Raw genomic sequence first — 25,708 nt, 5'->3', positions numbered from 1 at the left:
TCAAGCTGCTACATGCTTTTTTTTGCCACTCCCTTTCTTTCTCCTTCCCCCTGCTTTTCTTGGCAGCTTCTTCATTACTAATGGTTTTTTTTTTAATACGGTATTATCAGTTACAGATATGGAAGTGAAGTAACTGCTGTAGCCTCATTAACTCCTCTCAACTTTTTTTCTTTAAACAAAGTGCAAATATTGCTACTTCCTCCAAAAAACCTAAAAGTATCTCTTAAAATAGCAGACACAAGCCAAAGAAATCACTTACCAGAATCCGACTAATCCAACTTGAATGGGAGCACTCATCCAAGGAAATCTCTGTTAAAAATAAACCGCACACAGTGAGTATGGTATCTTTTCTCCCCCCTCTTCCCACCTTCCTGGAATTCTTGTAAGAGACAGATTGCACCTAAAAGACTTGGACATGATGAAGGCAAAACAATTACCAGCATACCTTAAAGCTGAGTCCCAATTTGAGAGCCCAATCCCTTTGAAAGGTAATAAAATTCCCAGTGATATCAATGTACGCTGTTATCTGGCGTAAGTGTCCCTCAGAAACTACAACAGGTGGCTGACTGTTTTACTTATGACCTGATCCTGAGTACCTGGGCCATTTCTTTGAGTCACACAAGCCCGCAGCAGCTAGCAACACAGCCAGTGTTTGGAGCGGTACTGCAGGTGCAAGGTGCTGCCACACCTCCTAAGGGCACAGTGAATTTTGCCCAGGTATCCCTAAGAAGAGCTAGGTCTGGTTACGGCTCCTCTCTCTGCAGTGACATCAAATGGTTTTACCTTACAACTGGAGATTTACTTTGAGAGCAACAGCAACTGCAGCCACCAGCCATAAATAAGGGAGGTGTCAAGCAAAAGCGTATGTCTGCCTCTCATAGCCCTTTCTCCTGTCTTATGATTTGCTTTGATGTGTAGGAACTTGCCCCTGTAGGACAGTCCGGTACACTCCAGTTCTGCAAGAGTCCACCTTTTATTAAAGGGAAAAAGAGTAGAAGAATTGGGGAAACAAGGCTGAGAAAGTAACACGTAACCTATGGGTGCATTTTTAGCGTATTCCTCACTACTGTAACTTTTGCAGAACTTGAACATATGCCAAGAAATATGATAGTTTTCTTGTAGGCCTTTAAATGATTTAGGAATCCACTCCCCCACGTTAGAATTTTATTTGAAATTAATTACTTATGAAATAAAACCAGACCTGTTTAAATTACACTGCTGCAATGGGCTGTTGCTACAATAAAATCAGTGTCTCCAGTAAGTAGGACGTACACAACTGCTATGATAACAGGAAGTAGATTTTAAAACAAAACAGCTAATGAGTTAAAAATCACACATTACAGTGGATGGTGTTTTCAACAACGATGTTTTTTTTCTGTAAGAAGCATTTCTTAAGATGTAGAAGTTAAAGGGGAAACTGGTGAACAAAAGATGGGCACTATTTGAAAGCAGAAATAGAAAAAAGAAGTTTAGAAAGCTCGGTAGGACAAAGCTTGGTGCTAAGGAAGGTCACAGCAGCGTAAGAGGCATGGAAAACAAGCCTGTGTGGATTAAACTTTATCCAGAGCCTGAGGGAGAAGAAATGATGTAGCAGATTGCTTCTTTTTTCTTTTTTTTTTTTTTTTTTTCCCCTGGAGTCAATCTGTAATCCAGGAATGAGTGCAGGAAGAACTGTGCAATTCAGCAATAACCTGCAACAATAGATAACAAATGGAAAAAGACAGCAATAGCAAAAAGGATAAAGAGTGAATGCAGCAGTGCTCTGCTGTTCTGGCATTCCACTAAATAAATTCACCTTCAATTTGACTCTCAGCTGAAATAAATTCACTCAAAATGCTTTACATTTTATACATTGGGGGACAAGAGATGGCGTGACTGACAGGGGAAGGGATGTACGACTGTGGCATTGGTAAATATTACACGTATTTGGGAACACAAGTCAAACTCTGTACTGCCAATGACTTCAGTCTCTGAGGAGAATTAAGGGATAGGGATGCTATGCATTGCAGTGTGAGCACATAACAGAAAAGCCCCAAATATGATTTTATAACTGAAAAGACTGTTGGAGGGTGTCATGAAAGTAATAGATGGTTTCAGGCCTTTATCAGAGTTTGTCATTAATCTGAGAGAGAGAGGTGTCTACTAGTACACACAATATAAACAACCATCTATTTCACGTGGTGGAACATTTTTTGCCAAGGCACTTGACCTGAGTTACAGCCTTTATTTTTCAAGAATGTTACCAGGCTGCACTATTCAAGAAAGATGGTGAGGTAAAGCTCTAACACTGGAGGTCAATATTAAGAATTGGAGTTGCCCAGGGAACAATGTAAAACAATAAAGCAAAACTCAAATGCAGGCTCTACATCCTGCATAAAAGAGATGTAAATGGAGATAAAATGGAGAAGTACAAGACAGCAGAAGAATTTACTGTGTTAGAGAACTATCATTTAACTCTGGAAGAAGTTAAAATTGATGAATTAGGATTTAATTTCCAGATGTCTTTATGGCATCTTTAGTGGTTAGTACAAACGGAGAAAATGGAGAAATGATAATTAAGCAAACAAAAGCCATAAGGAGAATCAGCTTTTTTCTAACTGCTTCCTTTCATTATTGGATCTCAAAATCTGTCAGCTTTCCTAGGCTAGCTATGCCTGTTTTCAAAAAAAAGGATAATGAAAATGAAATGACAGTTAAATTAGGAATGCATGGAGGACTCTAAGGCATAAGACATTCAAGAATGATGCTTATAACAGTTTTGAACACGTATTTTAGTTGCAGCCTAAGAGACCCCAAGGAGCTTGTTTTAAGGATATATGAGGAAATTTCTGGAATCAACTTGAATGTTAATACAGTATGCAGGAGAGAAACAGTAGCTGAAGCTGTAAGCGTAGTAATATAAATTAAACATTCACTGTCGATTGGAATTTTCAGAAGTTTCTATGGAAAAAAAACTATTTCCTTCCTTAGGAGAAAGATTACCTGGAACTAAAATAAATCTATAAATGCTGCGCCTCAGAGCAAGGTTGCTTATGGATCCTCCTGCTGCAGCAGATAAAATAACTTGGTTCTGCACAGAGCTAGTCAAGTGTACGTCAGTAGGGATAATGAACATAGACATTATACAGCCTAATCAAGAACTACTACAGTGCATAATTGCATAAAAGGCAGCCAAAGCCACTCCTGAAACCTACAGCAAAAGCACATATATATAAAACAATATTTTTTCAAGTCAAGAAATAATTAGATTCTTTTTGAAGCAGTAAGTATGTGGTTTTGTTCTAAAAACATTCTTGAGTCATTTTCTAGCAATAACTGTTGGGAATATTGTTAATTCATACTAATGTTACCATCACAATGTCCTCGTGCAAAACATTAACAGAATATGGGGGACGAATAGTGCCATATAACCTACATCTTATTTCAAGTTTCAGAGGATGATAGCCTGCTATCACTGAGACCAGCATTCCAGAAGCATTTCTTTCTCTCTATCTTACTGCAGAACTTCATTCTATTTTCTTCATTATTTCACAACGATTTGACTATTTTCTGGCCTCGCGTGTTCCTTAATAGGCTTTGGAAGCATACAGGAATTATTTTCAAGAGTGATGGTGTACAAAGCAAAGGCTAAGGAAAATGAGTTAGTAAAGCATTGTGTGGATGGCGTTGGACTACTGCAAATGGGATGGTGCTTCTGAAACCTCAAGAGAGCATGCAGAAGCTGCTTGTTAAAAATACAGCTCATTCCTTAATGGTTTTAATACTAATCTCTACGACGTGTTACCACTGACTACCTGCAGAGCAGTGTTTCACCTGAACTCACAGTCTTTGAGGCTGAGGGGGAGGAACAGGTGAGCATAAACGGTCATGATGGTACCAAAGACCACTGAGTAGTCACTGAAGAAATCGCTCATGTTTGTGATCTGAAAAATTCACAACACCCTTATATTCATCATACCACACAAAAACAATAGATATTTGTCTCCAAACCCTGAGAATTGTTGCAACTTCTTCACAAATGTCATGTATTTGCCAGTTGAGTTCACTTGTGACATTTCTCCCACATCAAATACATATAAAATAATCTTTGCTCTAAATATATGAGGTTTGGTGTGGGTTTTTTTTTTTTCTAAACAAGGGTTAGTGTTCTGGGTAGTACATTCTCAAGAACATAACAGTACCACAAGCTGCTTAAAGCTACTCTGCAAATAGGGTATGGGTCAAAAAAAATCAGCAATTAAGAATTAGCCAAATCAGTATAGGGCTCTTCATACTGCAGCAAATAGTGTATTTGGATGCACTGCAGTCTCACTTCTTTCAGGAGATATAAGCAGCACACACTGACTTTCACTTTAAAACTCAAACGCCACATTTCCCATTTTTACATTCTGAACAATAGCGCTTTCTGCTAACAAGGCGGGGGGGAAAAGCAAAGCACTTCAGGAAAAAAAAGTTTTTAAAATTGGAAGACACTTGGGACCTCTTCCCAATGCTTCATTTATATTTACAGAAGCCCTTTCAAATGGTGTATGTAACTGGGTAATCTAACTCTGCACAAGAAAAATGAAGGGCAGAAATAATAAGAAATAGAATTTAAATATTTTAGAAAGCTTTATCTTAGACAAACAAAACCAGGCAACTTCCCCTGCTTGTCCTCCCAGTCCCCACCCAAACCACTTTTCCAAGGGAGGGTCTGGAAACTCAGACCACGCTTTCTTTTCCTAACTTTTTCTAACAGGAAGGAGACTATTGTTCCCAGCTTGTTGGGTGGGTTTCACAGGTGGAGACTTTGCCTAGAGCTATGCAAGTAAGTAAATCAGTAATATCAGCTGGTGAAGATGAAACTCCCTTTACCGGTAAAGAATTATAGAGTCCCTCATCTGAATATTATTTCTCTTGTGTTAGACAACCCTATAATTAACTTAATTATTGTCCTTTACCCTCCCATGCACACCACAGTGCATAATGTTGACTTAGTTTATATATTTACTCACACCAGGTGTTTGACTTCACACTACATTAGCATAAACAGAATATAGGAAATACGTAATCTTTGACGAAGCATGCCCATTCTATGCCTACCCTGCACTTGCTCATCCAGTAAATTTTAAAGGGTCATTTGCAAAAGAGATTTTTATCATCATTGCTATTTCCAAAGTCAAATTGCTATTTGCTATTCCAAAGTCAAATTTGCAGCTAAGCAAAGCCTTCTTATTGATATCCTGAGAAAAAAGCATTATAAAATTTTAAAATATTTTTCTGATAAACTGTGTTCCAAGTCTTGGTACAAGGAAGATTTATTTACTAGGAGGAACTCTGCATTTTAAGAACAATGATAAAAATAACAAAAGTTCATATTTTCTTAATGTTATTTATGGGATAAAAAGAACCAAACTATCTCTAAGAAAGGCATGAAGAAAGCAACAGCTGTAAAGCAAGCTCTACAGTGATGTCCTCCCAGAGTGGAGGCACATTTGGGAGGCAAATATGAAGACTCAGACTGTATTTTGAATTCATGAAAATATTAACTTAGGCTATGAAATAGATCTATGTAGATTATCTAAGACCAACCTTTAAAAAGGCTCTCTTTTCCAACGTATTCATTATGAAGGGAGGAATTGCTGCAAATGAAAAAAAGAAAAAGCATTAACCTTGGAGAAAAAGGCACTTGGTTTTCATTTTCTGTTAAGATGAACTAATACCATAATACAATTTTCACAGCCTTTTGTCATTAACTGAGCTTTCATTTCACATTGCCAATTCAAGATACTGGATTGATATTTACAGAGGTAAATAAATACTCCCAATAAGCAAAACTTCTAATTTCACACATAACTAATCCTGAGCTCAGTAACTTGGCACTGGTCAAAGCACCTGCTTTTCACTAAACTAATTCCACTCAAGCAGAATTTGCTACTATTCCTTTGCTATCTATCTGTTTCTTTTCCGCAAAAGCATCCCAGGAGCTTTTCTGCTGCACTTCAGTGTAACACACTGCGGATGTTTTCACAGTAAGAAATGTACATTTTTTTGTGGAACTTCTTAACAGAAATGTAAACACTGCCTGGATAACTGTAAGATAATTTGGCCGCTGAGAAAAATCACTTATATAGAGTTTAAGCTCTCTCTCACATTAGGAACTGATAATCAGGAGCTGCACATGACTGCAGTTATTCTTACCCATGCCAGGAGCAGCCATAAGAATTCTTGATATAACCACCTGGGTAATTGCCTGCTCAGCTGCTTTTGTTGATTCACCCAGTCTGTTTCCGTTCTCATCCGTGACGGGGATTCCAAACTTGAGTTCCCTGTTGAATAAGGGGTAAAAATAAAGCAGTGACTTACACGCATTTGTTCACCTTTTTTGTCACTTTATCTTTGTCCCCTTAAAATTGTAATTTGTAAGAATTATGGTTTTTATTTTATTTTCCAAGTTATCCTGTTTGTAACACTCTTTGGCACAAAAATTTCAAATGGCAGAGAACGATCTGGGGAAAAATATGCTGAAAAGTAAACAACTGAATATTTGTAACAACAATCTGCCGCTTGAGCCTGGTCACATGCATTCCAAGGGGGAAGAAAGGAGATGTGTTATTTCTGTAGTCCACTGAAGGGAGAGGTTCCTTCAAAAAGTAATTCAGAAAAGTGGAATTTTCTGGACTGCTCAGGAAGTAGCCTGTCCTTTCCAACAGACAACACAGGGAAAACAGGAAGATTAGTTTCACTGAACTAAACCAGAATTTTTTGTGAAAATCCCTCTCTGGCATTCTAGTCTGAGTTTTCATTTCAACCACTAAGAACATAATCGAAAGTATAAAAGGATGCACAAAACAAACTACATTTCTGTAACTGTATTATTCTCTATTAGATCTTTTGCTCAAGTGCAGGGTTAGGTGTTAAACTCACATTCTGGGGAGAACTTCTAGGGGACTGAGAATCAGACAGAAGGGCAGATATACTGAGGACTGCCTTTATTCTTCTCCTCATCTTTTATAAGAGATAAAATACTACCATGGATTGAATTTCATTGTAAATACAAACTTTAAATATTCCCTTTTCTGCCCATAACCTTGTGTTTATAAGAGGACGCTTTTCGTTTGATTTTCCCCACTTCTATTCTTAGTCCTAGTCAAATCAAATTTTGTTTCTGAGAAAGTGTGTATTTTTGTAATCTCAGATAATTAAACAGAACTTCAGAGCCTGACTTCTATGACTAACTTCTGCATGTGGGATTTGAAGCACCATTTTTGAAATGACTGTATTTTTCCGAAGTGGAGTTTGTATTTAAGGGGTCCACGTGATCAAGTTTTGAAGGACTGGTACTTGGTTTCTGAGATCTAAGACTGAAGAACTCCATGGATATTTAACTGAAGAGAGTGAGGATGTTCTATTTTATACCTGTCACAATCAATCAATCAAAACAAGATCATGCATGAAGTTTTTGCAACATTCTGAAACAAGCTAAAGATATATAACGTGCTTTATATAGTAACTTGCTGATCTAAAAACTCAGTAACATCCTTTCTTCTAGAATGAGTGATCTTTGTTCTTTTTCCTACCTTTGTCTCATTAGTGGAATATTAATGCAGTTAGCAGCAGCAACAGCAGCAAAAGGAACAAACCGTCCTATAAGAGGTGAGACGTGCTGTAAAAACACAAAGGGAAAAAAAAAAGAAAGAAAAAAAGAAAAGGAAAAAAAAATTACATAATCATTTTCTTTCCCAAAGGTCGTATTAAAATGCTTCATGTGCTAATGATAGACCTGACTTGTTTCTTTTAAATTAAAATTCAGAGGAACACTCACTGGTGGGGCAGAGGTAAAACAACAAACAAACAAGACATAAGTCATAAATTCTTCTCTCAGAGTGAGCAGTGGCAGGAGACTGGCAAAGACAATCTTAATTTAGTAGCATCACTGCAGAGAAGTGTCAGCTTCTGAGCATGCCTGTCAGCTCAACGGCAACACTAAACAGACCTTAACTTTACTGTCTCTGCTGGCAAGGTCACAGCTAGCAACATCCATACCAGCTGCTTTGCATCTAAGGGCACTGACTGTGGAGGCTATTCATCTAGTCAATGCCTTGTATAATCTGAATTACTCTGCTTAGAATAGTCTCTCAAATAACTTGTCAATGCTATACCACTCCCAGTACATTAAAGCATAAGCAGAGGGGTAGAAAACAGATTTTTGCTGTTGTGGTTTTTTTTTTTTTTTGTAAAGGACCTTTTTTTCTTGATTGTGTTGTGCACTTGTTTAAAGAATTTGAGTTTTCTGCATTTAAGAGCGGCACCTCCTTACAAGTTCTTCAGCCAGTCTAGAGCAGGCGTCCATGTTTGTAGAAGTGATACTGCACCTTAAAAAAACACCTATACAGTTTATGGGATCATGAGTCTACATCGTTGTAATTACACATCCACTCCAATTAACTTTCAAATGCTATTAGATACTTTGGCATATAAAAAAGAAACTGCAAAAAAGGCACCTTATTAGATACAGTTTGTATTAACAAAACACAAGGCTGTTTGATATACGTATAAGGAGGACAGGCTGTTTGAAGTACATATAAAATCATCTACATGGGGCAAAAATAAGGTTGGGATCTAAAGAAGGGAGCTGCCAACGGCCATTACAACTCCATACTGGGAGCTGTGCATAACATGACACAGCTACACAGGATGAGAAATGAGCTGTTAACATCTCACAGAACATCAAAGTCTAGTTAAGAATGGAAAAAAATAGCAGCAATACCTTTGTTAATGCATTAAGTCCTAAAGCTGTTGCGACAGCACCCGTGGTAGCAGAAACATAGGCTGTTCCCAGCTGGCTAAAACAAAAATAAAAGCGTTTGCACATGCACAACAACTATATTTATGTCACTTTTAAAAATAATTACATTTTACACAGGTAGTTATGCCCCCCCCAAAGTTAAGAAGTAGACCTTTCTGTGACATCGCAATAAGATGTAGATGGAAGATTCAAACGGGATGCCAAATTAAACACTTTTCTTTCACTAGCAGTAAAAATCACATGCAAGCAACATTTTAACATTGAATCAGGTTCTGCTGGTTCTGCATTGCTATCTGTTCAGCTATTTTCTCATGTGTCTGAATGAACACCTTGAAGGACTTAGTTCTGTATTTAATTTCCTAATTGCTTAAACTAATAAAATCAGTTTGGATTTCTAAGGCCATGTCTACAATAGTAATTAAAATCAACTGTGCCGAAACCCATACACGCAGACCAGCTATGCTGCAAACACCCAAATCCAACCCAATCTGCCCTAAAACATACTTTATATACTTTCCAGCTAGGAGATGTCTGTATATCCTTGAATCCACTGCTTTCTTCTGGACATCTATAAGCAAGTCAGCCTCAAAACCAGGAAGTCAAGCACTGCGATTCCAGTCTCCTATTCATGATTTCTAGCTTTCTGCATCTACTTAGTCTCCCTCTTTGCCTTCAAGTAGAAAATAGTACTGTGCAGACCAGTTCCTTGAAGCGTCCTCTTTTTGTAAATATGCACATGGTGTGGTGTGTGCTATACTGCAGGGCACTGAGAAGATGACACAGAGAGACACCTGAAGGTCCACACAAAATATCAACTTAGAAATATCCTGGTATAACACCAAACTGATGAGGCACTTTCAAATGGTTGACCGAGCAATGCAACACAGACTCCTATTAAATCCTACGCTGTTAAGTGCTTATGATCAAGGTGCTTAGGCTTATCTTTAATGGCAGAAATGGAGTTCTCCCCTCCATCATTCTCAGACTTCTCGTCTGTGCATATCAAATTAATAATAAGCATAGATGAAAAAACTTATCCCTCTATCACCTCAAACTTTAAAGCCCAATCATGTTCCAGTACATCAGAGATCAATTTATAAACCCATCAGAGGTATCTGGCTCAGTGTCTGACCTGACAGTAATTGGGGCATCACCGCTCCTGTTCGTGTAATTTACTATAGCATTGAAGGACTGGTTAATCCATTGCCAGAAAACCACGGCTGGTGTCGTTCTTGAAAAGAGAAACAATTACTATTATTAAAAATAGAGTTGAATCAACAATACAGAAAAATGATAGCAAATCAAGAAAAGCAAGGGCAAGCAGTAATCATGCAGAGGTTTTTGTTTACCTGAACGAAAAAATACAGTCAATGAGATACTGTCTTAATAATGAAAGCACAAGCTACTTCTAAGAATAGAATTTAAAAGCATTGTAATTAAATAGCAGGGTTCACTTGGGACAAAGGTTTGTTGTAATAGCAAAAGCATTATAGCAAACATCTCTATTAAAAACACACAGAGAAATATGAAACTCTCTAATTTCTAGAATACTTTTCCAGGGTTATTATTCCTTTACAGTCTGCTAGTTCTCTTAGGAAGCTCCACGAGTGCCTGAGAGGTGGAATTTAGGAGACAGGGTTTATCTTCTCATTCTTCAAAAAGCTAATATGATGCCATTGTTTTAATAAATCCCTGTGACACTAAAACATTCAGTTGCATGTAGAACCAGATAAAAAGACACTTAACTCCAAAAAGAAAAATTATTTTCATGAAAGTATCTGCACCTTTAAGAAGTACAGGTATAGCACAGAAATGAATCTGGTTCAGTACAGCATGAATCAGATGAACAGTCATCCAAAAAAAAAAAAAAAAAAAAAGAGCTCCAAGGAATCCTCATAAATTACGTCAGTGCCAGTATTCAGATGCCTTAGGACAAAAAAGTATTAACTTGTGAGCACGGGTCGGGGGCAGTGAAAAAAATATATTCTGTACAAGTCACAGAGTCCCCATTTAACAAGCTAATGTGGTCCCTGTTAAACTGCAGATATAATCATTTTACAAATGGTTATGCTGATAATTAACAACAGTGACAGTCAATTTGTTTCACAATGTATGGGGCTGACTTGTGGAGGGATGAATGCTTTTGCTCCCAAACCAGTAGTATACTTAAACAATGAGACAAACTTATGAAGAAGAAATCCACTAAGGACCTCTGGATCAGGAAGTTCCTGATCCACAAATAGTTGGAGGCCAGGAGAGTATACCAGGGGAAAAGTGTTTCTTGGTGTGCTTTGTCTCCGCTGCCCCCGGTGGAGAAACCACTGAAGATTCTGCTCCACCAGAATTTCAGTCAGGCCACCAAAAATAACAGTTGCTAATGAAAACTATTTCCCGATCATTAAAATAACTTTTCATAGGACTTTAAAGCTTATACTTAATTAAATTATTTAATAACACAGGCAGTAATGGTAAGAGGAATGTGGTTCTCATTGGAGGGCTGATATGGAAATTAAGAGCGCTAAAGAAAAAGCAGTGGTTGTACCAATTATTCCATAAAGGTGGGAAAGCAAAGAGGAGATGCTAGAGTAGAAGGTGTGTGTCTATCATGAGACTTTGGTTCTGAAATGGGAAGATACTTCTTTAAATTGCAAAAAATTGAAAGATTCAGGAGATTTGAAAGTGTATTCTTACTCCCTCTGGTTTCCAGTATCTGAATGAGATGCCAAAGTAACAGTGGTAAACTAGCTGGATTTTTTCCATCACTACTGCTGTTCTTCCTCCTTTCTTCCTGTGCATGTGCAACTTTCTCTCCTGACTCATCTTTTCCTGCTTCCTTGCTACTGCTATGTAAAGGATGTCAGGCTAGCTGTGAAGTTCAGGCATGACTCACATTGCCTAACTGCATGCCCAAGAGCCCTCACAGATGTAACAGCTTCTTCCAGTGACGTGCAGTAGGATGGACGCTACATTGCACCATCCAAGGACTTCTACACAATCCTGTTTACACTGCTGAGGGTTTGGTTCAAAGAAATCAATGTCTTCCAGACTAACAAACCACCTAGTTTCGATCTAAGTGACTCTACCAATAACGCAAAGAAAAGGTTTATAGCTGCTCTAAGTATTATAGATAATAACAGAACATGCATAAAAGAATAACCAGTTAACAGGAAGCAGTGCTCATGAATGGGCAGCTGTACTGATGGTTTTATTCATATCTTGACTGTTTTTTAAACACACACGTATATATGCACCATTCAAAACGGCTGTGCCTTTCTGGAGTGTGAGTCAAGAATTTGTAAAATCTCAGCATCAAAAATGCTATCGTTATTTCCTCTGAACCTCCCGCCAGTTCTTGCTAACAAAGCATTGTGTCACAAAAATATTTCTAACATGGAGTCTAGTAACAGATGATATCGGCTTCTGCTGCGGACTTCACTGTATTGGTGATTCAAGAACCTCTGAGGAAATGGAAGGATCAAAGAGGAGCTGGAGAAACTTGATGACTGATGGACTGAAGCATATTGAGTACTCACTTGGCAGACAGAACATCCTACATGCCAGATCGCTAAGGTTAGAAATTCCCAGGTATCTCCTCCTCTTTGTCCTCCACACAACTCTCCTACAAGGATGGGATTTTGGAACATTCAACTTTCCCAGTTTGAGGAAAAGTGGGATGGTGAAGGAGAGGGGCTAAGGGCTTATCTCACAACTACTTCCAGAGGAAACCATTAATCAGTGTAAGGGAATGAAGAGAGAGAGAATAGAAAAGGAAGCAAAATTTTACATTTTAAAATATATATTATAAATCTTCTAAAACGCTCTTTTGACAATAACATTGATTTTCACTTATGTAATTTGTAGGCAAATGTTTTATGTGTTATATTGCCATCACTTACCTATAAAAGGTCATCATACAACCTGTGATAGTCATGTTCATGGGTACCTGAGCTGACATTCGGCCAATCAAGACCATCTTTTCACCAGTGTCTGGGTGAAAGGCTGAATCATAGATATATTTTGCTCTCCACAAGTCATCTTCTGTCAAGCCAGGTGCCACGATACCTTGTCTGGGACAAGTTAAAAAACAAAACAAGACAACAGTAAAAAGCACAACATAAAATGCTGCAAGCTCCAGTGACAAATGTGGCATCAGAGGATTTTGGGATGTTCATACTAAGTTAATCTAGCCTCATAGTTAGCTTGTAGATCTTCAGCTTTTAAATGGACTGGTGAAATAAAAAGAATCAAAACTCCCAGCAGTGGTTATGTTGGCTGAGTTGATATATCCAGCACCAAATTTCTATCTACTCAAACCTGTACTAGATTTTAGAGTGAAAAATGTAGAGCTAAAATCTCTGCAGTCATTAGCATGAAACTCTGAAAATACTTTGCAAGTATTTAAGAAACTACTTGCTTCAAACAATACAACACATAAGAGGAAGTTTTAAATTCTGTTGTCATATTAACTACTTTCAGAATTAGACACTTCTGTATTTCAGAATACTTAATAGGGGTTCTCAGATGACGTAACTTCCCCATTCATTAGCAAATTTGTTTAAAAAAAAAAGTGTTTCAAGCTCTGAAATAAGGAGAAAGAGTGGTACAATGAATACAGTGTTTTAAATATTTCTTTTTAAATATATAACCATGTACTTATCATTGACATGGGACTTTTCTGGGCCAGCAGTAAAAGTGATCAATGCCATACCTGTAATCATGCACAATTTTTCTTGCATTTTCCAGTTGGGTATCAGATAACAAAATATTCCGGGGGTCTGTTACAGTAAAGAAGTGACTGGCTCGTCCAACAAAAGTGCTTTGATCCCATCGGGGCTCCTTGATATTAATATTTAACGGTATATCTGCTGACATCTTCAAAAACTCTGTGAAGAAAACATGAAAATTTGCAATTCAGAATTCCACTTATTTCATAATGTATCTATAACCTGCAAGATGAAAAGTGGTTATGTTTAGAGTAAAAAAACAGAGAGCAAACACCAAACAACTTGCAGAACTGAGGTTTAAAGGGGCAAGTATATATCCAGAAAGCAAATGATGTCAGATATCATCATGGGTTTTAACGAGGTTGGTATTGATAGAAGTAAAAAAGCAAGAACTTAGCTAAATGTCTACAGAAACGTTTCTGTGCCTGTTTCCCCAAGACATTTATATATTACGTCTTCGTAAGAGTACGAGTATCTGATTATGAGATAGAGGTACATCATATACAAATATCTGATGATGAGGCAGATGCAAAGAAAGTACAGAAATTTATTAATAAATAGCTGTACTAAATAACAATATAGTAATCAGAAGTGTGCTTTATTTCAATGAATTAGTGTTTGCTGAAAATATTGTCTCGAAGGGAAGGAGAGATTAAATATTTCAAGAGATGCCTGAAGACCTGCTATAAAGTGCAGTGACAGAAGAAATATTTAATAAAATCCAGTTAAGTTCTCTGGCGTAATGTTGTTTCTCTAAATCCATGTTTTAACAAAACAAAGATTATATAATGCAACAATTTGCCACATTATGAACACATGACTAGATCTCCTAATGATACTTCGAAGATGGTTAAAGAACTACAATGAAGGGCACTGAACTAACATAGTTGGGCATTTATAGGGCCTACAGCCCAGAAAATTAAAAATTACTTCAGGATGACTAAGTTTACTTCAACATCTAACAAAAGAAGGACAGTCCCTGCATAGCACAAGCTATATGAACTTTAACTTTCTTAAGAGAAATTTAATAGCCAGTTAAAAAAAAAAAAAGCCATCCTCCAAATAATGCTTGTAATTCAAATGGCTGAAGTGAATTGGATCTATAAAAATACAGATGATATCACATAGCATTTTACCTGTTTTAATAGGAAAAACATCATCATTGTGAGGGCAACCTATACATATGGTGTAAGATGCCACTGAAGAGTATTTTCATCTTAACTCAAGAACGCCATGAAGTTGTCTGAGACATTTTGGTCAATTTGATGAAACTTGTATGATGTAGAACAGAAAAAAAAATCACAATAAAGAAAGTAACTGATCATGTAAAGTGTCTCCATCATAAAAAAACCGTGAACTTCATGGGAAAAAAGGAGACACCATTCATGAAATCTGAAGAAGCTATTGTCCATCTCTCAAATGTAATTACGATCCTTCTTCTCTACCTCAAGTGGAAAAACTTGGAAGTCTTTGGGAAAGTAAACTTCTACAGAAATAAAGGCTTAAGTCTCCCCATCTATCATAACCAGCCCTAAATCGGCAGCTTTAAGCAACACGAAGAAGGAGGAAACTAATAAATATTTAGAAGACACTATAAAGCAGCATTTCCAGCAAAAAAAAAAACAAACCACCAAACCCCCCAAAAATTTTGTTCTTGAAAGTGAGCTAAATCAGCTTATAGTAGTACAAGAAGGAGATTATACATCTTTGTAACAGCTCTCACAGGAACCATGAAATCAACTTTTTAGGCAGATGAGGACTGTGTAAAAATTATTCTGCCTTGAACCACTTATCAGTCAGAATTGCTCTTTGAGTGGGAATTATTCAGGGAAAAGACTGTCTTCCCTGCGTTTACCCAGACTTAGCATTTTTATGCTTATGTAATAGCACAAGCATAACTCTTATTTAGGACTTCTGTGGTTATTATTACTGTGATTTAATGACAATGAAAACCTAGTGGCCACATACTATTTTATGGTGTACCGTACAAACATTATGGGAAATATTTGATTTTCTGATATATCATCTGCCAGAAAGAACCGCCGATGACATCCAGACTGCTCAGATTCTTCCAAGGTTACACGTGCTCATGAAGTCAATAGAAATTGTGTATGCATAAGCGTGATGGCACTGAGCACCAGACATGATTGTAAAGCTGTAAAGATAAGGTTGTGTTATACATGAAGATAAGCAATGTTTAAAGAGGATTTGGCAAGTACATCCTATTCAGCACTGCTGAATATTCGAGGCGAAGTCCCACATGTGGTGACAAAGAAAGCAAAGGAACCTACTGTTAGTACACCAAACTTTGAGAACCCAGAATGGATTAAATAAATAATAATGAAGGGTTGTTCTTCACAATCACAGCATGATTAACAGCTGAATGATGAAAATGTCATAGCTCAGCTAGTATTACTAAATAAGTTTGTTAAAAGATCTCTGCTTTCCACCAGACTCAAGCTCTTCCTTGAACAAATAATCTCCAATTCCATAGAACAGATCTTATTATTGAATTTTACACAAAGTAAATCAATTTGGTTAAAAATCACACAAAAATTGTAACTACACAGATATTTCTGTGTCCTGCTCTCTAAATTTTCCTGACATCGGGAGAAACTCAGAGCTGTACCGGCAAAGCAAAGCTGTTTGCCTTTGCAATGTAGAGAGCAATTGTGTAAAACTAAGCTGTGTTTCTACAGATACTGCTGAATTCTGGATAATCATGAACTGACAGCACAGGCTGCAGGTAGGACACCAGTAGGATTGCTTTTGCTTTTTGCCGATAAACTGCATTAAGAACTTAAATGCTCAATTAATCCTTTCCAGCCAAGTTCAAAATTCCCAGTTTCTACTCCAAGTCATCACATGCGAGGTTGTTTCAAAGACTCCCAAATCAGTATAAGCTCTCACAGCTTTTATTGCAATAATTAACACCCCCAGCTATTTGACAAAAGCATAAATCATTCTGAATGATTTATAAAGGAAAATATACTGAAGTACCCCCAGAAAATGGTACTGCTAAAAACACGTGATCATCTGAAATCACAAGGCCAGGGTTTTCTATACCTCTCTCCACCCAATACAGCGCTCTTTCTGTACTAATACGTGAAACCAGAACAAATGATGAAATAAAGCCAGTTTCTAGTAACAAAAATGAAGACCTTCTTAGACCAGCACCGACCTTACTGAGAACTTAGCACACAGAGCTGGATTTACCCCTTTCTCAAGAGTTAAAAAGCTCTGTTCACTTGGCACTGACCTCAAGCAGCAGCTCTGAACCCCTGGGTACAATGAAGACTCCCGTCGCATAGTGTCTTCTTTCCCATCAGGTGTATACGACATGGAACATGAGCTATTTGCTGCAGTAAGTTATTGCATAATTTTAGTTTAATACATTAAAATGGTACTGTGAGGTGCAACAGAAGAATATGCTGATTGTATTTGGTAGATGTTATGAATATTTAAAAGCTATTCGCTCTATAGTGTTTTACCTGTTAAGGAGGTGATCCACTACTGCATAGAAATAGCTGTCAAATATGTGTTTCAATGATTAAAATGAACATTGATAAATTTAAATTTATTTAATATTATTACATCCAACCTATTAAATACACTTTCTTCTTCTTTCACTACATCATTTTTCTCTAGTGGCATTCAGTTTTTCTCTGGTACGAGAGACCTCAAGAAAAACATATTGTTCCAAAGACCTGTTCATGTATTAAAATTTGCAGTCATTAACTCAAATAAGTAAGCAACTACACAAGGAGCATCAGCATTGCTGCTCCAACTTACAGTAAATATAGTTGTGATTCAACTACCGTCAGATCTTAAAGTTTCACCATCAAGTTAGGGAAGGTCCTAAAGCTTCCCAGGAGACTAGAAGGCTAATAAATGTGGTATAGTAGGGGAAACTAATCTCTTCCCCCTTCTTCCACTCCCATTTCCCTCACTGTTAAGTTCATTATGGTATGGCAGCTTTTTTTAAGGGTTTTACTATATGCTGAGACAGGATTTCCCCCCAGGGAAAAAATAAAACTTACAAACTTCAAGAAAATAAGGTGCTGTAGCAATATATCATTTACTAAGCTAACCTTGAAGCATGAAGGCATTTGTATCAGAATTATAAATAACTGACATTAGACCAGTGAAATCTAAGACCACTTCTTTTCGCAGCTTACTCCAACGACATTTAGAGGTGTTACCAGCTTTTCAGCACTGTTAAGTCCTTCTCCCCAAACACAGGTAAAACAAACAGACAATTAAATAACGTAACTTGGCTCAAGACCACAGGTCAAGTCACAAATAACAGCAGAACCTAGACCTCCTGACCTGTGCTCTAAGTACTGCTGATATGGCAAGACACAAGTTATTATTTCACAAAAGTAATGATGAGAGATGGAAAGGCGCTGGGTAAGAAGCAGAGAATTCATCCCTCACTTCCAGTTTAATATTCTTGTCTTTCTATTCCTGTTTGCTGTAAGTACTTCCACAGTTCTAAAACAGTTTAAAACACCACAATGTGGAGGCACCTGTGAATTAGGATTATTTTCATGTGATACATTTCTCACCAGGCATGTCGCAGAATGAACACAGACCATGGAAATGAAAAAAGACTCAGGACAGATTTGCAGAACAGAGTTCTCATGCAGAGTGTCTGAATAGGAGATGCTCCCTAGGTTTCTTTTCCCTTTCTCAGTTCTATACCATTAAAGACACCCTCCCGTGAACAGTGATACATTGTGAAAAACCAGACCATCTTCTGGTCTAAAATGATAACTGCTGGTTTTGCAAAGCAGTATCCTATGAAAGCAGGGTGAACTCATCTATTCAAAAATTATTTTCCACTAAAAAAAAATTCTGTACATTAGGGCTGGTAAGTTGTTCTATGAATGCTTTCCTATTGGTATATTATTTGTAGGAAAGTCCAAGTTTCAGTATTTTTGTAATTAAATTATCAGTTTCATTAAGAAAGATTAAAAAATGCTTAGGATAGCTTATGTTAATCTGTTTAAAGCTGTCTAATGAATCCTTAATAAAGCAGTCCATAAATAGAAGCTCCTTTCTTTCTTTTCACTTTGATTAGCATATATACTACCAGGTTTTCTGTGAATTGTTTTTATATACTTATGATACCTCTGTCCACAAAACCAAGTCCTTTAGTAATAAGAAATCTAAATAATAAGGACCTGCCTTCACTGCAGATGGTTCATGGTTCAATTCTGGATCGTTTCACTCCATTTCATTTAGCCTACCCTGGTGAAGGTGGATCTACAGAAAATAGACGACCTACCACTTTCACGTCCTATCTTTATCCCCTCCCCACTTGATCTATTCTGTGTCCACCCTGATGATCCTTGAACCGTGTGTGCTGATATAACTTACTACCCTAGCAGAAAACTAACGCAGCAGAAGGAAAAGAAAGGCCAGCTCAGTCTCCTGGATTAGTATGTTGAACTGGCGCAGTAGAAGGTCTGGGAGCACAAAAGGTCTGCATTCCCATGCTCCTTCAACAGACTAACCAGTGACCACCTTGGGTTACCATTTTGCTCAAGTTCAGGATCTGCAGATGTAGGAGGAGCCAGGAATAACGCAAATCTTGAAGCCTAGCCTTAAATCTGCAGGGAAGACAATGAACAAGAAACATAAAGCATAGATAATTTTGAACATTGGCAGAGTCAAGAGATTGAAAGTCTACATTACAGACCAAGAAAATGTGTGCAAGAGAGACCTAACTTGCTATAAACTGGAAAAACTCCCAGTCCTTGTGTGTCTACATAGCAAAAAAAAGGTAGGATGGTAGAATGAGCTAACATGGTCTAACCAGTAGGGGTAAGAGGGCTGCCAGCGTGGCCGTACCACATGCTAGCAGAGTAAAAGCACCCCAGAGACAACACACAACCATTCTGGTTGCCAGCACAAGGTGAAACTCCTGTTTCCATGCCTTTCTCACTGCTGTTACCCATGCTAGCCAGGCTAAGCTAGCAGAAGCATGTCAGCACATGCTTGGGTCTCTCTTTCTCCTTGTAAAACTACCAAAAAAGGGTTAGTGCTGCAGCAGCAAAAAGCAACCTAGCAGGAAAATGGAAAACATACATTAATGGAGGACCCTTGGCATGTGCTACAACAAAAGATCATGCTTGAAATCACTGCATCGGTTTAGAAAGATAGCAACAGAAAACATTGACTTTAATATTACTAATCTTAATAAGATAAAGGATAGTATATAGCATCCAATCCTGCATAGGATGGGGGGATGGTGTCCACCCTGCAAAAGATTAGATCTCATGCAAAAAGGGATTACAACTTTAGGTGACAGCTATTTAAGTACACAAAACCATTTTCTTCTAAATGATGCGATTGACATAATTGACTTGCACTTGAAGAATATACGTAGGAACAATGCTGTTCTAAATAAGTTTAAAATAAAAATCATACAGACTGTGGGCAGGGACAGACCACTAATGCCCACAGAAAAGGAACAAATGTCATGCATACAAGGGATTGTAAAAATTTCAGACACTGGAATAAATATACTTTGGAGACACATAAACTTGCAGTGAAGTAAAAAAGGTCGCTGCATTTGACAGTCTCGGGACTCTGAGTCATAGATCTGTTACAACGGTGCCTGTCTAAGAGAACCAGTGAATTTCTGTCTTGAAAACTTACAAGTTTTCCAGCAAAATATTTTTAGAATAAAAGCCCCACCTTTTGTATTAAAGAGACTGTATGATGCTACTCATGACTTATCAGCCCCTATTCAGTAAATGCTGAAAAGGGAAATAAATCCCATAAAGGAAAAACATAAGCCAATAAAATGACTATGTACTTTGAAGGGATCCTCTTGTAAAACAAAATGTCCAACTATAAAGTAAAAATGGTGACTGTGCACGAAAATGGTTTCATCAATATATTATCCAACAGCCATGCAGTCATCACCATAAACTGTATGGCTTTTTTAAAATTTTATTTTTCATTTGAACAGTGAGACTATAAACTGCAAGAAATAGGTACAACACCCTCAATTTCAGTTGCTGCAACAGTATTTTATCTAGCTGTCACCTTAATTTTCAGATACAATTTTAGAGGGCTGCTGCTGTTTGCATAATCCATTCAAATACTCAATAACAAAAGCACTGTAATAAAACTATTTGAGATTTAATTATTATTTTAACTACAATGCTTTGTCAAGGGTGTAACTCCACTACCTTCAGTGATATAATTCTCCATATACATTAAGTGTGCCCAAGATTTAAGTTCTCATTATCCATATATCCATAATAGAATTGTGTAAAGAAAAAATAAAGGACATTTGGGTTAAATCAAATGAAAATAAATCCATCCGAACCGAGATAACTAGAAAGTTTGTAAAGGGACTGGAAAGTAAACGCACAAATCCTCCAGAACAAAGATAAAAATGTTTGCTTTGTTACAGTCTACTAATGAAGGCAAACTTCAACAACTACCTAACACTTAACTGCCTATCTGAATTTATTGTTCCCACACCTGTTGCTATTCAGTAAGTACCAACAGAGGGGAGACCATCTGTGAAATAGGACAAAACTTTGAATCAACAGCACCTTAAATTTTAAGGTGGAAAGGTAAGCAGCAAAATTACCCAATCTGATCTTGAAACAACTCTCTTCCTCAAACAACTCCATTAACAGAGGATTTGGGAAACAACATTAATTTTACAAACACATAAGTTACTGTAATAATCCATACTGAAATGTGACTTTGAGGTCATGTTCACACAGGAGGATCAGCAGTACTGGAAAGGATAAAAGACAACATCATAACGCAGTCAAACAGTTAACATCTATCATGGAAAATAAGCAATAAGGAATGAAATAATACATATTTTTGGTGTTTCAAACAACAGATCAATTAGAAAGGTATTTAATAGAACCACTTGTACCTGCAAACCCTAAGCTGGTAATAGTCCACACTAGTAGATTAAACTAGTAATAAAGAATGGACTATGCTCTTTGGCACTTTTGTATTATTAAACCTTTTCAGTTTGCAAACTAGGGTGGCTGTATCCAAACTGCCCATGGAGAACGGCAGCTAAATCCTCCCTTGTGCTGCCGGATTGTCTGGGTGAGCATCAGCTGTCCTGGGCAAAACTGCTCCACGCTGCGCTCCAGCAAGTTAAAATACGGGGGACCGTGTTCCCGTGACCAGGAACATTTTTTGGCACTGTTTAGCTCCCCAACACTGACACAGAGGTTTGATTATCCATGTGTTTCATGCTGCGGCTCTTCCTATGCACCAAGGCATATTTTCAGAATCATAACTGTGATTGTGTGTTCATAAAGTTTTTCATAAACATATGACTGTCAAGCTAAAGAAATGGCCACGCCTTGCCATGTACTTGGCACCAAAAGTTGAGCAGATGTGGTTCTGTAGACCGGAGGCAATTAGATGTGGTGATACAGATGGCAGATCACAGAGAGGACACCGCTGTGTGAAACTGCGCTTCCCTAGTGCTTTAAAGCAAATCACACTGCCAGCTTCTCCTCTACCACTCTCCATCCAAATCTCCCTGCTGCTGCTTCCTCATCTCTCTCCCCAACACTCTCCCAGCCCTAGTAATCAGAAAATAAAAACAAACTAAAAAGCATGGTAGAACTCACTGACAACAACTATCTTTGTTTATCTGAAGGGAAACTCTCAACTCCATATTTTTAATAACCTTCTACAAAAATCTATTTTAAATCAATAATTCTTTGACTGTCTTTTTCATCTTGTACTTTCAATCAGAAAGCAACCTTGAACTGAGCCGGAAGCCCCAGTACCAAGCACACCCAAATTTCTTGCCCTCTTTGATCAGATGGAATCGTCTGCCAGTTCAAGGTCTAATGTTTAATACTAACATTAACTGGAGGGGAAAAAAGGGCTTAAGAATAAGTGAGAGTGGCCTCTCTTAAAAAATAATTACATAAAACCCAGCAAAAAGTCTGATCAACAGTTTTAGTACAAAGGCTACGTTTAGACTTGCCACAGAACCAGCAATAGTAGAAGACTTTAAACCTTGTTTAAAGGTTAACAACAGCAGTTGCAGCAATCCTACAAAATGCAGATTCAGGAGTTGCCAGGAGTTCGACTCTCTGCTGTTCCTTTTCAAAGTTCACGTTTTAAACATCACATTGAAGGTCATATAACCACTTTTCAAGCCAAAGCAATAGCCAAAAGAATAGCAATGACTTTAATTTATTTCAGACAGTAACATACCACTCAGTTTTGAACAACCCAGACATTTGATCATTTATTTTAAACCCTGTTGCATGACTGAATAATCCGGATGGGCACACGATCTGGGAAATTCTGAGCAACTTAAACTCATGCAGCAGTGCACGAACGATGAAAAGCAGCTTTGCTACCTTCCTTGGAACCATTTATATTTTCTTATGTTACTGATACCTTGCATTTTAACCCAAGTCTTGAAAAAATCCACTCCACAATTAAGAAACTTCATCAGGTATGTCATTAATTTTTCCAGTATCTAAGCTAAAATTGGGAATAGAACGACAGAAAAAGAAATTTCTTGATGGTATAACTGTGAACCCAGTTCTCCATGTCTGATCTAAATACACATTTTTAAAGCTACAGTCACTGTTCTGAGTCAAGAAGCATCCCTAATGGCAAAATGTCCATTCCTCAAGAGATGCAGACAGCTTAGATTGCCAGGCGCGCAATATTGTCAGAGAGAGTATTTGTGAGAGAAACTTGCCTGAAAAATACCCCAGCAGCAGGCTTTCCTCAACAGATACAAATGCCTGAATTCTCTTGAGTGAGGATCCTTCAGCAAACATCCTTAGATTGGGTACCAGATAGGGTACTGCTTCACTCTCTATACAGAACTTTCTGTTGCTTTTTGCTTTTATGGGGGCTGGAGTTCAGATTATAGCCTCCTGCACCTTCCCCTACAGAAGTGGACTCTATTAATGAGAGCGGCCTTTCACCTCTCTTGCATGCAATTTCAGAAAGTCAGCAAAAATTGAGCTGGGGGAGGGAGAAGTCTAAAGAGAAGTCTATGTCCAAAAGCAGTGGAGACATAATTGTGGTAACAAACATCGCGATATCTCACTTCTTGGTGCCCAACTCCCAAACTGCAACCTGCAACCCTTTGTTACAAAGCATGGGACACACGGGGTACTCTAGCTTAAAAGAGAATTCAAACCGGCCTACATACAGGAGGGCAAGTGAGTAACCTAGCCAACACAAATGCTGAAAGGTGTAACTTATACCGTGTCCTTTACCAGGACTTAGACCCCTAACTTCAGGTGATGTAAAGGCGCTCAGGTCAGATCATGATTCACAAAATCTCCTAGAAGCAACTAAGAGTTCTTTTTTTGAAAAATGAGAGTGAGGCTTTTCCCTGAAAACCCAGTAAAAATAGAAGGTAACAGCAGAACCTCTTTCTTACCAGAATCCTAAAGAATAGGAATAGTTCAAAAGTAACAGCCAGGTGCTGCTGAAAACGTTTCATGTGCAAATTCACTGGGAGAGAGAAAAAAAGATTTGACACACTTAGGCCCCTAGATCTCCATTCTTCAAACCGCTCCCCTAACAGCCTGATGTCCAGCTGTCAATGCCCTGTTATGGGAAACGAGAGATGTAGGCTGGAAAATCTTGAGGTAGAGAAAAGTACCTGCTGCTATAAAACGGGGAGAAGAACAGCTTCTCTTCTTCCTCTGACACGTTTATAAACCAAAGCACCCATGGCCGCCTGTTTGTTTTTGCGGAGCTGAGTTCTTTTGAAGCATTTCCCATGCTTTGATAGAGAAATACTCAGGGATCCTGTTAGGCCTCTTTAGTCCTCAAATAACACATTGGCCCTTTTTGGGGCTCCTTTGCCTGAACAAACTCAGTTTTTTCTTTTCCACGAGCAATGCCCACCACAACAGCTGCTATGTTGGTTTAGGAGAAAAGACAGGAAATGAACTACCAATAAAAGGTGACCTGTTCTAGTTTAAAACTACAGCACAAAACTTGGCAAAGCAACAGCTGAAAGGCAAACCACCTACTACCCATATTTTGATCGCTCTGGCGAAGAAAAGAACACAATGTGTTCTCCAGGGATGTCAATCATGGCAGTATAACTAACTCAAATGGGAAGCACGAATAGATTTTTAGGGGAAGAAAGCATTTTTGTGTGATGGCAAAAGAGCACATATCAGACTTACCGGAGTCATCAAGCAATGGTATTCCTCTATTTGCACTACGTTTGCTACCAGTTTGAAAGAAGCAGCACGGCTGATGACTGGGAGAAGTATGATGCAATGTACTTACACCAAATGTTAACAAAGCTACTTGCCAAGTTTTCCTTCCCCAAAGCAGCTCCTTCCTAAATACCTATTCAAATCACAAGGAAAAAAATCTTTGTCTGCACTATGATTTTTCCTACTGCAGTCAGAAAACCAAATTGAACGCTGGAGAAGGCAAATCACGGTAACCCTACAAGATACTTTTTTTTTTTGCTTATAAATGTACGTCCCGCTTGTAGCCTAGCAACAAAAGCAGCAGTCTGTGTTAAATGCATAGAGCCTGCTGCTGGGGCTCTCGCCTCAAAACAGCAGCCATCTTTGGCGTGTAACTTGACGAGATTTCATCATTCTGCATTAAAGCTACCTCCAGACTTTCGAGGTTGCCGCAGCCAGCTCAGCGGTGTCAGCTTTCGATCTCTCTCCCATCGCGTGAGGTATATCGCAGAGACACATCACACGTTCACTTCGTCTCTTTGCTAAAAAGGGTTAGTGCAAGCTCTTATTTTATTTCAGTCCTGATTGCTGCAAGCTTGTCTCTGTTCCTTATTTTTTAAACCCTCCCTGGTAAACTGAAGTAGGATTATCTGGCTCTACCCAGGCATGTTCATGCCCCTCTTCTGTAGTTTTTCACTATTTCGTATATCTTTTTCTGATAGGATCTATACAGGTGATTTTTTAATTGCACATTGGTGCAAAGCCAGTCTTCACCTCCCCCACTCGCCCAATACCCATTATAATCACAATAAATTATTTATAATTCAAGAAATAAAAAAAAAAAATCAATACTCATAATTAAAATCCCTACCTCTGGCTACCAGGTCTCTGACCTCCAAGTTATTCGACGTGTTCCTCCCCTGGAAAGGACGATCCCCCCGCAGGGAGGCTTGTTTCCCGCAGGCCCGGGATCTGTGCCGCCGCCACGCACCACC

At 38.1% G+C, this 25,708-nt stretch overlaps 1 protein-coding gene across 1 annotated transcript in view; it reads right to left on the bottom strand.

The window, feature by feature from the left end:
• SFXN1 (sideroflexin 1) overlaps positions 1–25,708 on the bottom strand; it is a 27,968-nt gene extending 2,260 nt beyond the window's left edge. Inside the window, exons 1-9 of the mRNA XM_009584741.1 lie at positions 25,607–25,708; positions 13,497–13,671; positions 12,685–12,855; positions 9,921–10,019; positions 8,750–8,825; positions 7,560–7,645; positions 6,181–6,308; positions 5,572–5,621; positions 260–309 (exon numbers count right to left, since the gene is read on the bottom strand). Of these exons, the coding sequence (XP_009583036.1) occupies positions 260–309; positions 5,572–5,621; positions 6,181–6,308; positions 7,560–7,645; positions 8,750–8,825; positions 9,921–10,019; positions 12,685–12,855; positions 13,497–13,660 (824 nt within the window). The 5' untranslated portion in view covers positions 13,661–13,671; positions 25,607–25,708. The remainder of the gene's footprint in view (positions 1–259; positions 310–5,571; positions 5,622–6,180; positions 6,309–7,559; positions 7,646–8,749; positions 8,826–9,920; positions 10,020–12,684; positions 12,856–13,496; positions 13,672–25,606) is intronic.

Source organism: Fulmarus glacialis, unplaced genomic scaffold, assembly GCF_000690835.1.
Source record: "Fulmarus glacialis isolate BGI_N327 unplaced genomic scaffold, ASM69083v1 scaffold34229, whole genome shotgun sequence".
Classification (NCBI taxonomy): domain Eukaryota; kingdom Metazoa; phylum Chordata; class Aves; order Procellariiformes; family Procellariidae; genus Fulmarus; species Fulmarus glacialis.
Note: the sequence above shows the minus strand (reverse complement) of the source record. Positions and strands in the feature narration are given on the sequence as shown.